At 40.2% G+C, this 12,859-nt stretch overlaps 1 protein-coding gene across 2 annotated transcripts in view; it reads right to left on the reverse strand.

Moving 5' to 3' along the window:
- Positions 1–809: 809 nt before the first annotated feature.
- The window catches only part of cbfa2t2 (CBFA2/RUNX1 partner transcriptional co-repressor 2), a 29,474-nt gene continuing 17,424 nt past the window's right edge, over positions 810–12,859 (reverse strand). The window contains exons 5-11 of one of the 2 annotated variants that reach the window (XM_033967032.2): positions 11,575–11,759; positions 10,879–11,135; positions 7,861–7,946; positions 6,992–7,181; positions 4,820–4,891; positions 3,980–4,170; positions 810–2,463 (exon numbers count right to left, since the gene is read on the reverse strand). In XM_033967032.2, coding sequence (XP_033822923.1) covers positions 2,146–2,463; positions 3,980–4,170; positions 4,820–4,891; positions 6,992–7,181; positions 7,861–7,946; positions 10,879–11,135; positions 11,575–11,759 — 1,299 coding nt within the window. In that variant the 3' untranslated portion in view covers positions 810–2,145. The remainder of the gene's footprint in view (positions 2,464–3,979; positions 4,171–4,819; positions 4,892–6,991; positions 7,182–7,860; positions 7,947–10,878; positions 11,136–11,574; positions 11,760–12,859) is intronic. The other variant, XM_055221941.1, reaches the window with a different exon arrangement.

A 12,859-nucleotide genomic window follows, 5' to 3' on the forward strand; every position in this document is an offset into this window, starting at 1 on the left:
ACAGTAAAGTGGCATGTTGTGCTCCTGCTTCACAGACCTCTAGTTTCATAGAATGTCACATGAGCCAAGTTAGGCTTCCAGACAAAATAACTACAAACTCCTCTGCCAAAATACAATCTGCTGCTTGTTTGGGTGAAAGATTGGCCTAATTTGGCATAAAATCAGCAAATGCACCCGCAATGGGCGTCAGTTAAATTATTCTCGTTCTCAGAGCCACCAAAACGGGGAAATGCCATCTGTACACAACCACAACAACAACGTAGGGTAAACTGTGGCATCAGATAAACCAAACTGTCCCATTTACCAAGCGAGTGCTGATGACTGCACTTGTTTACTGTACTTATGATGGCAGACGTGTTTTTAGCAATCTATAAACTCCACACGCACGTGACACTTCCATCTCTGTCTGCTGCTTTAAATGCAATCAGAGAGAGTAACCAAAAAAAGATATATTTCCACATGTAACCCACTTGTATCGGCACATTTGCTCATATAAAAAACACGTGCCGGCGCTTAACCAATGAAATGTTAGGTATCTCTTTATGCCCGCCTAACACTGCTTCTGATTGGCTAAAATACAGTTCGACAGGAAAACAGACCAATCAGCTCCTCATGCTGTTTTTGGCGACTCTACCCACCTCTGGCCATTAGCATTCAGTAGTTTCCTAGCACCTTCCTGAAGTTAAGTATTTAAATACCATAGTAAATGTTATATCTTACTTTGACTCAACTCCAAACATAAAGAAATCCTAATGCATTTTATTTTTGTACACAGAAAAAACCCAGCACCAAGTCTTATTTTTGTTTTATATTTATTGTCAAGACATCTTTTAATATGAAGTTACGCCTCATAACAAAAGAGTGTATTGAATGAACAAGAAAGGGGGACTGTGGCTCACAAAATAAAGGCATTCTCTCATAGATTTTGTACAAAGTCAATATACAATACGACAATGGAAAAACAAGAACAAGTGGAACAGCAGAGAATCACTAAACATTTCAACATAGATCCGATGAGGATAAAAATGAGCTGTACAAATACAATATCTTGCTCCTGAGATTTTGTGTGGGACAAACCCTGTTATAAACCCTTGTAAAACTGCATCTTTGTAAAATGTGTCTATTCGATTACTATGTTTTTGGTGACAGAACACAACTATATATTTTGGAAATTACAATTCAAACTTTGGTGATGCAGAAAAGAAATAACAAAAACAAAAAAAATCAAAATGTTGTCATAACCTGAAATTTTTCTAGTCGTAATATTGCTTCGACATAAGTAATTATACTTAACAATATCCACGGACACACAATAATGGAAGTAATGGCAAGCAAATATACATACAAGGACAGATGCTTATGTCTGGTATAATTACACTTTTTAAAGGAGCAGTATGAAACTTCGCTGGTGGAGCATCTGCCACTTTCTTCTTTCTCTTTTTAAAAGTTCTACAGTATGGCATTAACTTATCAATCTCTATGGATACAAGCATGTGGCAAATTACAACTCAAATCTGTGGATAAGCAAGCCCACTCACAGTAAGAATGTATGTTTTTGAAGGTATTTTTTAGCAATACAAACTAAACTAAACAGTCTAAATGCAAAATAGATAAGTTTAATACCATGCGTTTCAGGCAAAGCAATAACATCTCCATGGAGACAACCAAGTAGCAGACCCTCCACCAGAAAAGTGACATATTGCACCATTAAATTGAACCATTGCCACCTCTTTATCTTGAAATTATGCACAATTAAAAATATTGGTCTTTCAAATGTCTTTTTTCCCAATATACCCTCCTTTCACAGTCAGAAAGATGGATCTGAATTTTCCACCCTCCTTGTATTTTTCAAAGTTATTTTTTGGGGGGACGATAACAAGCACGTTTCCATCTGCTACTGAGATCTGCTCGTCCAATGGATGCGACTGATGCCAAAATCCCGGAGTAGTCCCAGTTGACATATCACTCAAACAGTCCTCTACAGCGTGTCTTTTAAAATCTGCCAAGGAGTTTGCGGAAAATTATCTGGTATCCTAACTTCACCCGCAAATTCTTCCGTGTCCGTGCTGATTCATAGCTTCCACATTTGAAAAAAAAAAAAACCTAAATAAAAAACAAAACAAAATGGCCGCTCATCTGTCATTTTTAGTGTCCGTTCGTCTCGGTATTGGACGCTGGGGTTGAGGGAGTGGAAGATCTGGAAGTGACCGATGATTTCTCCGCAACTGGCGATACTGCGGGGATATTGTCGAGCGTTTTGACCGCCGAGATACTGAGGGGGGTGGAAGTGCAGACCGACGCCGCTCTGCTGGTGGCGGTGGTTTTGGGCTGAGCTTGGAGGCCCGGGCTGCAGATGAGGTGGTGTCTCTCCCAGTCCTTGTGCTGGCAGAAAGAGCCGCAGTACCGAGCCGCGTTGCAACCGCTGCACGTCTCGCTGGCTTTCCGTCCGCAGTTCCAGCAACACTGTAAAGAGATGGGTAGAAGATGTAAGTTTAAGAGTTCGTAGAAAGCAAAATAATTTAAATTTAAAATAAAAACATGGGCAGAATATCTAGTATAGTTTGAAATTACTTGAACTGTAATGTTTATTGTGATTTGAGTAATTTTGGGTTTAGTCATAGATCTGGCCTGGTACTGTCACCTGCTTGTCTCCATGGCGATAGATGGGTTTAATGCCATACTGGTAGACGTTCTAGATAAACCAATAACATCTTTCCAGCAGAAAATTAGAGAATTCACTACCTTTCAATTCCAACATACCTGCCTCGGTTTTAAACTATGGGCTGTCCAGGGTTCAAAGTTCTATATTTGTCATTCCAACATGTGACATAAACACATGATAAAAAAATTAAAAAAAATTTCTTCCTCAAGGCCCAGTGAATAATGTTCAGAATGTTGTGTGGACATGTTTGTAACCTTTTAAAAATATATAATAGCTTAGACTGTTTAGATTTTAGAATTCATGACGTTTTTTACTGATTCAAATTAGAAATTTGTACTTTTTAAAGTTTAATTATCTCAACCAAATGTGAGATTGATTAAAAATGTATTGCTTTTGAAGTCACACAAACTAAATTGGAAAACACTTGAAATGCTCTGAAATAATCTAGGTACATTGAGTGTATTGTAATTGCAAATGCATTTTAACTTTGATCAATCTGAATTTGAGTATTTTTGTTATTTTAACTGATGTATACAGTGATTTTGACAGTAAAAAACTTCATATGTTTGCATATATTTTGAATTAAACAGTTATCTTTTTAAGCTTAGCCTTTTCTTGATTCGGAGTCACAATCTACTACATATTACTGTGCCATTAACATGAACTTAAATATAGATAATCAGGACAAAGGTAAGAACATTTTCACTTTCCACTTAGACTGCCCATTGCTTAAATCCACAAGTTATCCACACACTTATTGTTACTAAATGCAAAAAAGAAAGTAAAACATTTGTTCTATGAATAATTGGCAACCTTGAGTAGGATGAAATCAGCCAACAACAAAATAAACTGCTGTTCTGATCTTACTTTTAAATTAAACTCTTGACAAAAACTTATTGTGTTTGCATATGGAAGAAAAGATAATTAACTTTTCAGCCTCCTAGGAACAATCGGAGAAACTTTTAATTATCTGAATGGCAGTATTCTTACAGCTGTTATATGATTTCCTTTGTGTATATTTGTCAGTCAACATTGTAGAGCCAATATCTACCTTATTTCTTATTGAGGTAATTTAAAAGTATAGAAAATCCGATATTAATCGATACTAAAACTAGTATTGAAACTAGATACATGGCAATATACAAAGTACTATTAGTTAATGTTGAAAATCACATTGTATTGTCTAAATAACAAGTGCGTTTTATTATTACTGTGGTGTCAGAATCAGTATAGAGTATCGAGTCTATTCCTTAGTATCGAAATTGAATCATTTAAAATGTTAGTATTGTGACAAGACTAACTGAAACCTCTCCTCACCTCACTGGAGTCTTCTTGTTCATTGATGACCAAAATGGCGTCTTCTTGGGCTTTCCTCTTGGCCTCTGCTAGAGTCTTCTCCATCTTTGCCCGTTCTGATGCGATCATCTCGAAAGCTTTCTGTTCGGCCTCTGCTACTGCCTTCTGCACCTCGTCCATAGCCTGACGTTTCACCTCATTGACTGCCTCCTCTGGAACGACGAAAGATACAGCGTTACCGACAGTTACACTAAAGCAGGTATGGATAGTAACCAATAAAAATACTGGTACCTATGTAACTATGAGCGAATACCTGTATATTTTTCTTTTTTTTGTCAGGGATTGGTGTACAAAAATATTGTTAACGTGCCACTCTTAATTATTATTGGACCTATCCACATGAAACAAACAAGGTCAAAACATCTGCACATTGCTACTTTAAAAGGTGCACTATGTAACTTTTCGGTTGGTGGGTCTGGGCAGGCCTTCCATCAGCTTATCTCTATGCAGATATTATTGCTTTCCTTGGAATGCCTCATAGTATGGCATTTAACATCTGTCTTACATGTATTCAATTATCAAATGTTCAAAGATTGCAACAAAAAAAATGCTCAAAAATATCTTGAAAAACATGCATTCTTACAGCGATCGCCTCTCCATGGATCTGACCTGTAAGTGGGTCTGGTAATGTCACTCGCTTAGACAAATTTACTGCCATACTGCGGAACATTCTAGGTAAACCAGTACCTTTCCATCAAAAAACTTACAGATTTTACTACCTTCCAATTCCAAAATGCCTACTTGAATTTTCAACTATGGGCAGTTCGTAATGGTACTTGCAAGTCATAAAAAAAATCTCACCAGCTTTCTTCCATATCTCATCAGTGACGTACGCCGAGCCTTGACGCGGAGCTAGCAAATCACGCTGTGAATCTGCAAGAAAATAACAGACGGCTTGAGCACCTGCCAAATCTATAGCAACAAAGATAATTTAAGATCCAAATAATGCTCCGTGAGTGACAGCCCAATCAGGGAAACAGGTGCCGCTGACAAAGAGGAGAAGAATATAAAGTATGTGTTTTGTCTTAAGTTTACTCTGAAACAAAGTATATGAGGAAAAAAAAGTTGACACAAGGAAAAGTAATTGTTTTATGGAGTGAGTTTTGTTTTATGAAGTGAGTTTTGGGCAAACTGTGATGTGACAGCTTTTGAAAGGAGAGCGCTTGGCTGGGAGGTAACACCAGACAAACAAGCTGTGTCAACAGTCTGCGCTCTTCCTCAAATAACAGCCTTCATCCATGCCACTATCTCACTTCTGCATCTACTTTTATTTGAAATCACTTGTGCCAAACTGTTTCTTGGGCTTGTAGTCGAGATGGTAAAAAGAGGGTGTATATATATAAGATGAAACGACGTGAATTCAAATAGACCTACTGACTAAATACAAGTTCAGTCAGTAGGTCCAAGCAAAAGTATTCATCATAATTTGAACTGAACTGGGCCTAAATCTGAAACTAAACCTGCACTAGATCAGATTAAGCCAGGACTAGAACAGGATCAAACCAAGTCTACATCAAGATTAAACTGGATTCAGACCAGAACCAAAGCCGGAAAAGTGAAAAAGTGTGAATGCAGCGTTATTTAGTTGGCGTAGTTCAGAAAATAAATTAATAAATACAAAGTCCAACAAGGGTTGTCAAAAAATGGATCCACACGTACAAACTGAAATTAAAACTTGATCACATTTACAGGAACATGAAGCTTAGAATAATCTTCATCCAAACCACTATAAGACCACATGAAAATATTAAATGAACAAACTAATAATTTGTGTTGAAAATTAAGTGTAAGTAATAAGTGTTTTTCATTATCCTTGTATCAAAATCAGCATCAATAATCAAGCATTATCTATAGCATCAAAATCAAGTTGAAATGTCTGTATTGTGATAACACTACTAACTTAACTAGTCAAAACTAAGTAAGTCGCAAAATCCAAGCCATTTTAACTTGTGTAGCTATCCCTATTTGCATTGTACATCCTCTCATCCGATGCGCCCCTGCCTATACTCTGCCTGTGTATGTAGTGTTGATGGGGCAGCAGCAGGCAGGCTCCCCGGCTGTGAGTCCAGATGGTGCTGCACACAGTGAGCCAGCTCTGGGTCTGCGAGCCCACAGCCTGCAGCTCCACGGCCCTTCTGCGGCCGATATGGCCCAGGCCCGAGCTGGCACCTGTCTGTGAAGCGACCAGCAGGGGACGGCAGGGCTGGCGCTCGCCGAGAACACTGCCAGTACACAACAGACCCAGGGACACACCGCGCAGGCTGTCATGTGGATGCAGTACCGAGCCTGGCCACTAGACGGAGCATTTGGGGCATACCTTTGCTAGTCTATTTTTAAAGAGAGATAATGTTATCCTATGTCATATTGGAATGGTATGTATTGGCTAGTGTTATGATGTAAACAATTTCAAACTCGATTTCAATACTAAGGAATAGATACCATGATGATAATAAAAAACACTTTAGACAACAGAATGTGATTTAAATAGTACTTTCTCTTATATAACCATGTGGCCTTATATCTGTGTATATTTCAGGTACGTTACATAGTGGTCTGTGGGCGTAAACTAGTCTGTGTGGTTCTGATAAAGCACAAGATCATCCTAAAGCTATTCAGAAAATGTTTGATTCTGTCCAGTGAATGTGACTCATTTGAACAGGTATCAATACTAAATATGCATCTAGTTTCAATACTAGTTTAAGTATCAATAAGTTTTAAATATTTTCGACATCCCTAGTATTGGCTATTCAAATATTTATTGCATTTACTGTATTTATTGTATTGTTTTGAGGAAATGGAAGCTAGTAAATAGTTACAATATAGTTCCACCACCATGAGCATGAGTAGTAGAATGAGGGGTTAAAGCATTTGCCCACCAACCCAGCGGTCACCAATTCAACCCCATTATGTATTATTAAATCTATCAGTGCTTCTACATCCAGCTTATTGTGGTACATTTGCAACTCCACTTACCAGAGTCTGTGTGCGGGCTGTGTGCTTTGGAGAAGGGGGCTGATCCTGAGCCTCCTTTTCGGGGGTCCTCCTGCTCGCTTGACCGTCTCCTCCAGTAGTTCAGCTCCTCGCGGTCTGACTCCTGACACCTCCTCAGGACAGCTACCGACCGCCGCGTCTTCTCCACCATGTCTACTATGCAGTTCAAGACCTGCACAATAAAGCACAAAATTAAGGCTATAGCATTAGATTGCGTTTTACAATATTGCACTACCGTAATCTCATATTTTAAATGTCCACTATGCAGCTTTTCCACCTGCGTGTCTCCATGGAGAGGTTATTGTTTTATCTGGAAGGTTCCACACTTGCATTTATTCAATTACAGGTGTTTTATAGCAATAAAAACGCATGCATTCTTACTGTGGGTAAGTGGGCTCACCTCTCCACAGATCTGACCTGTAACTTTGGTCTGATGGCATCACCTTCATGGAGATAGATATGTTTAAATGCTATACAGTGGTACATTCCAGGCAAAGCAATAAGACCTCCAAAGAGACAGCAATTGTGGCAAAAAGATCCAGCGGAAAAGTTGCATAATGCATCTCTAAATGAAGACTTTTGTTACGTCTACGCGATGATACGTGGGTTGCAATAAATATAGCCATGTTTGTGTAATGAGCCCATACACTCTCATATGTCAAACAGCTAAAACATCACTGGTAAATAAAACCTCCCCACTAAATATACAATAAAGCTACATGACGATAAACATTGAACCTAAGTCATTTCATCTTTTACACACAGAACAATGCATCGACATTTGAATCATCGTAACAGGCCTAGCTTTGAACAAATTAGACCTGGGTATTGGCACTTGTCTGCTGACGTACATGATCCAGATGTCTCCACTCGTCTGCCCACTCGCGGTCTGTCAGGCGGTGGTCCACTGGCTCCTCGCGGTAGGCTCCGTTTGTGCCTGTTAAAAAACACACAGAGACAAAGCACAGGCCAGTGTCATTAACATTCCTCTAAACTGGAAAACAATCTATAAGTGACAATTGCACTTTTATCTCTTCTTATCAGCTTAAGACTTCAAGGTGTGCTGATGTTTTGTTTGGCTAAAAAGTGTAGGGTAATGTTGCTTGATTAAGGCGATATAGTGACTGTTTAGTGGAATCCAATCCAAATTACATCAACAAGCGGTAGCCAATACTGCGGTCACTGACTCAGGCAAATGCACCTCCCACCAACTTGTAAATAGTGTAAATTGCGCAATTAGCCAATTTCCCATGAATGCAACACTAATGAAAAATAGGAACATGCTCCATTTGACTGTGAATCGTTTCGTGTCTAGATATCTGAATTTTAAAGTTATGAATCTAGCTTTACGATTACAGCCTTTAGAAAGTAAGAGTGGAAAACAGAGTGGCAAGATTATTCGCAATTTAACGGAAACTGCAATTTGAATGGACGCAATTAGCAGATCGCAAAGGCTGCAGTTTTTAAAGTTGCATAATTTCCTCCACAAACATCGAAATATCAGTTCCTCTGGATGTGTTTAAATGTGAACTTTGAAGAGAATCCCATTACTTAATCAGAAATCGCACATTTAATTACAATCGCAATGCTTGTCGGAAAAAAAAAAAAAAAAAAATCACAATTAGATATTTTTTCTCCTAAATCCTGCAGCCCTTGTGGAAAAAGGATGGGTTGGGGGTTAGCGAGCAACAAAGGTGGCTAGCAAAAACCAGAAATGAGAGAGGGACCGATGATGCAAACCAGATTTGCAGCACCCAGAGAGCCTTAACACATCTGGAAGTCAGCTGTCCGCCCCACACACACACGCACACATATGCAGTATACAAGGTCCCTATGGTCTTCTCCTCCCTCCCTCCCGCAGCTCACGGCATTCCAGTAGGGAGACACTGAGGCTGAGTGGTGCGGCTCCACTCCTAAACACAACCAGGCGTTCAAGAAAACTCACTGCCGGAGCCATCGCTACCATGTACATTTAACGAGAGCCAGTTAAATGCAGGGTGTGCGTTTCTGTCCTGTGTTGCATGGGAAAATGTGTAATCAGCGACTATTTCGTGCTGTAATGCAAGAGTTCAAAGTGTCATCGTAACGCATCAAGACTTTTAGTGAATTAATTTGTAAAATGGCCAATATTTTGCCGTGTTCACCTTAGCTAGGTTGTCAACAGATATATTGTAAAAGCAGCTATTAAGGTCAAAATGAGTCCTCTGTGTGATGTCTGCGTCCAATTATAAAGTGGTTTTATCCTCTGCGAACCCGGAAGTTACACTAGCATGGTGTTAGCATGCTAGCTGTTAGTAGGGCGTGATGGCAAAACTCTACTCTGGTCTCCAAAAGTTGTGAAAAGTACTTATTAACTGGATGCTAGGAATGTGTTAGGAAAGTGGGGAATACTTTTGTTTTTCATGTTTTCGAGACCGTAAAAAACAGCTAACTCTTTCACTTTTATGTGGGAATTGACTGTTTTAGTTATTACTGATTTCGCTACAATTACAGATATGTTTCTTCCCATTACAAGCCATGTCTGCTGCCAATGACCTCAAAGCTTCTTGTTTGAAGGCAAAACCATGCATGTTGCGACGGTCCAAACCACTGTCTTAAAATGTTAAAACGAGGCATGTGAGCGACCATCTGAAGAGAATAACGGCGCTAAGCACAAAGTAGCTAGCTCTCCGTTGGCGGCGCTGGACTTCTGGTTCTCATCAGTGTTGATCAGTTCAAAGTGAAGTGTTTATGTGCGTGTGTGTGCTCCTATGAGTTAAGTGGCGGCAGGCAGTCGGGAGGCTGTCGGACCAGGGACTGCAGCCTCGTAAACACACCACCTCCAGCAGGAACATATCAAGGTGTGGAGCTCCATGTTAGCGAAAGAGGGCTACTGCTGTTTCCACTGCATGCAGACAACAGGACGTAAATGAAGGCTGGACACAGACCGGAGTAGGGGATGAATAAAAATATCCTTGTATCGGGTACTACTTTATAATAGATGCGCATTTATTAGCCTTTAAGGTGCAGTATGTGACTTTTCTGGAGGTGAATAGGCCAACAGCTTGTATCCCTGGAGACACTATTCCTTACAAAATAATAAGAATATCTGCAGTATGGTGTTAAAAATCATCTTCAAATTATCTATATATTTTGGAACATCCCAAGCAAAGTACCGTAGTAACATCTCCATGGAGACAAAAAGGTAGCAGACCCTACCATAAAAGTTACACAGTGTATCGGGTATCCGCATTGAAGACTTGGATTGGATATCTGTTTCTAAATATTGGTTCAGCTGATACACTGGTAGAACATATAAACTGATGTAATAAAACTGTTTACTGGTCGTAGTTGGCCCAGAGAGTCACATAATGTTTGAACGTTTACACAAAGCTGTTCTGAAGTTATTTGAGAAATAAATAGCGGCTACATAACACATTTGGATCAGATCGGTCTTATTTTATTCTCGCTTTACGGAAATAAATGCCGTTTTCAGTCTATGGACCGGTATCGGTTGATATCAGGTATACGCAGATCCTTAAAGCTATACTATCGCGATTTGGTGCATCCCTAGTTAGGATCATGGTATTAAGTAGTTACTAAGCCCGAATCATTCTGGATTACATAAATAAGAGTATATTTTTGACATCCATTTGAAATATGCAAAAGTTTTCCCGTAAATGTATTGCTTTAGAAAACATCTCTACACCAGACTTAACCAACCTCATGGTCCGAAGCTAGGACAGTATAGCCGTTTAAAAACTCCAGAAATATAGAACTAATATCTAGACCAACTTTCCCAGACCTCCCCGAATCTCTCTAAATAAGATACCAGTGTGTTTGTGCCAGGTTTATCCATTTGGGGTTTGGCTGCATTCCAGGTGACATACCAGGGAGTCTGGGCCGGTCCTTGAGGTCCCGGGTCTCCAGCATGCGTTGGCTGTGCTCGCGGTGAAGGATGTGTGGTGCTGCAATGTCATCCAGGGCGTAGTGTTGCAGGGGTGGAGGGGTCGGGTGGAGTTGCGAGCTGAGGGGAAGCGGGTGTGCAGGGCTGTGCCGGGGGGCCGGGCTGATGGTGCAGATGCGTTTGGCGGCGGGCTCCAGCGAGGAGGGGGGCGGTCGCTCGTGGAAACCGTTTTCTTTGACTCTGCGTAGGGGAGAAAAATACAGTGAGTTGTTGCAGATGCTCGGGCTATTTTGATATTCAGAAACTCCATTTGGTTTTGATTGGTTGTAGTTGTAGTAGTAGCAGCAGTAAATAGTGGCAAGTGGTAAGCAGTAGCAGTATTAGCAGTAGTATGGTATTACTTTATTTATTTTGGTTCGCCGTGGTCATAGAAGCGACAATAGTAGAAGTATTAGTTCTATCAGTAGGAGTAGGAGTAGTAGCAAAGTAGTAGTGATGGTGGTGGTGCTAGTAGTAGAAACAGCTATAGTAGCAGGGGTAGTAACAGTAGTATGAGTAGTTCACGATTAAACCCTTTCATTCTATCTAGGTATCTATCCATCTGACACAAAGTACACCTAAATTACCTATTTTTTTTTAAACAAAAGATATTGACATCATTTTATCAAACTGTTCTGACCTGCTGGGGCTGGGTCTCTTGGGCGCGGGTTCGGGTGGTTCCATCAGGAGCTCTGAGGAGTCTGGAGAGGAGGCCAGGGTGGTGCTGAGGAGGATGTGCTCATGCTGGGACAAGTACTGGGCCGGGGTCTGCTTGGCCGCCCGCGCACAGTGGAGTAACTCTCTCTGCAGCAACGGGAGATTTGCCTAAAGAAATAAATTTAAAAAAAGGAACTGATTATTTCTGAACTTTCTGCCAGTTTTTGTTTCAATGATTACCCATAAATCTGGTCAGTAAAACACAACCTAGCGTAGAAATTTCACCCCACCCCAATATTAAATCAAGACTTCTTTAAAAGTTGTATGTGAAAAACTGAAGTAGTTAATTTGCAGTAGTTTATTCCTTTCCATCCATCCTAGTTTTTCACCACAATTAGATTATAAACTCTTTTCACAACTTTCTTTTTACAACCAGAGTGGCCACTACAGAAAAACTAACTACAACTAGCATGTTAACAGTGTACTTCCTGGTTCTCGGGCTATAAAACTAGAAGCTGACCGCACACAGTGGTCTGATTTTAACTCAAAGATCTGTCCATATAATATATAATATGTACTGGGTCAAAACAGATTTTGCTCAACTATATGGTTTAAAGTCACTATGAATCGTGAGATCATTTAAAAAACAAAATTATTTGAAATTTGTAAGTTTACAAAGAAGGACTGTTGCTTAGCCAAAACAGCTAACATCTTCTAAAAACAACTCCAAAACCATTAGCAGCCCACAATGTCCAGTGCACAAAACCTGATGGAACAAAACATTTCTAAACAACACTTCACGTACTCGTTTGTGAATATTTAGATCTGGCTGTCTCTGTCCTATCTCCTCCATCGCTTCCCGCATTTCCCTAATTAGGAGCAGACGCGCAGTGTGTTTGCAATTACGCCACTTCCTCGCTCCCTACTTTCCTCTGCTGGCTACATACGCGTCCTGTGCTCCATGTGATCCCCATTTCTTTACAAGCATCCTGACCAGAGGATTGTGTAAACGTGCACGCTACGCTCCCCTTTCCAGTAAATCTAACTTTGTTTTTTCTCTCCACCAAGTCCAAATGTAACCGAGGCTGCAACTCATCATAATCTGGCAACGCTAGTCAGTCAGATGCCTGCGTTAAATCAAAGCCGGTCTTATACTATTCTTAATAAATGTGTGGTAATGATATGAACTTGGGTAGCACCTCTTTCGTTTACTGGACTTGTCTCCTGTCTCTCCCTTGGGGCCCGAAGGACGTGCCAGTGTGCAAGTT

Source organism: Periophthalmus magnuspinnatus, chromosome 5 (genome assembly GCF_009829125.3).
Source record: "Periophthalmus magnuspinnatus isolate fPerMag1 chromosome 5, fPerMag1.2.pri, whole genome shotgun sequence".
NCBI lineage: Eukaryota > Metazoa > Chordata > Actinopteri > Gobiiformes > Gobiidae > Periophthalmus > Periophthalmus magnuspinnatus.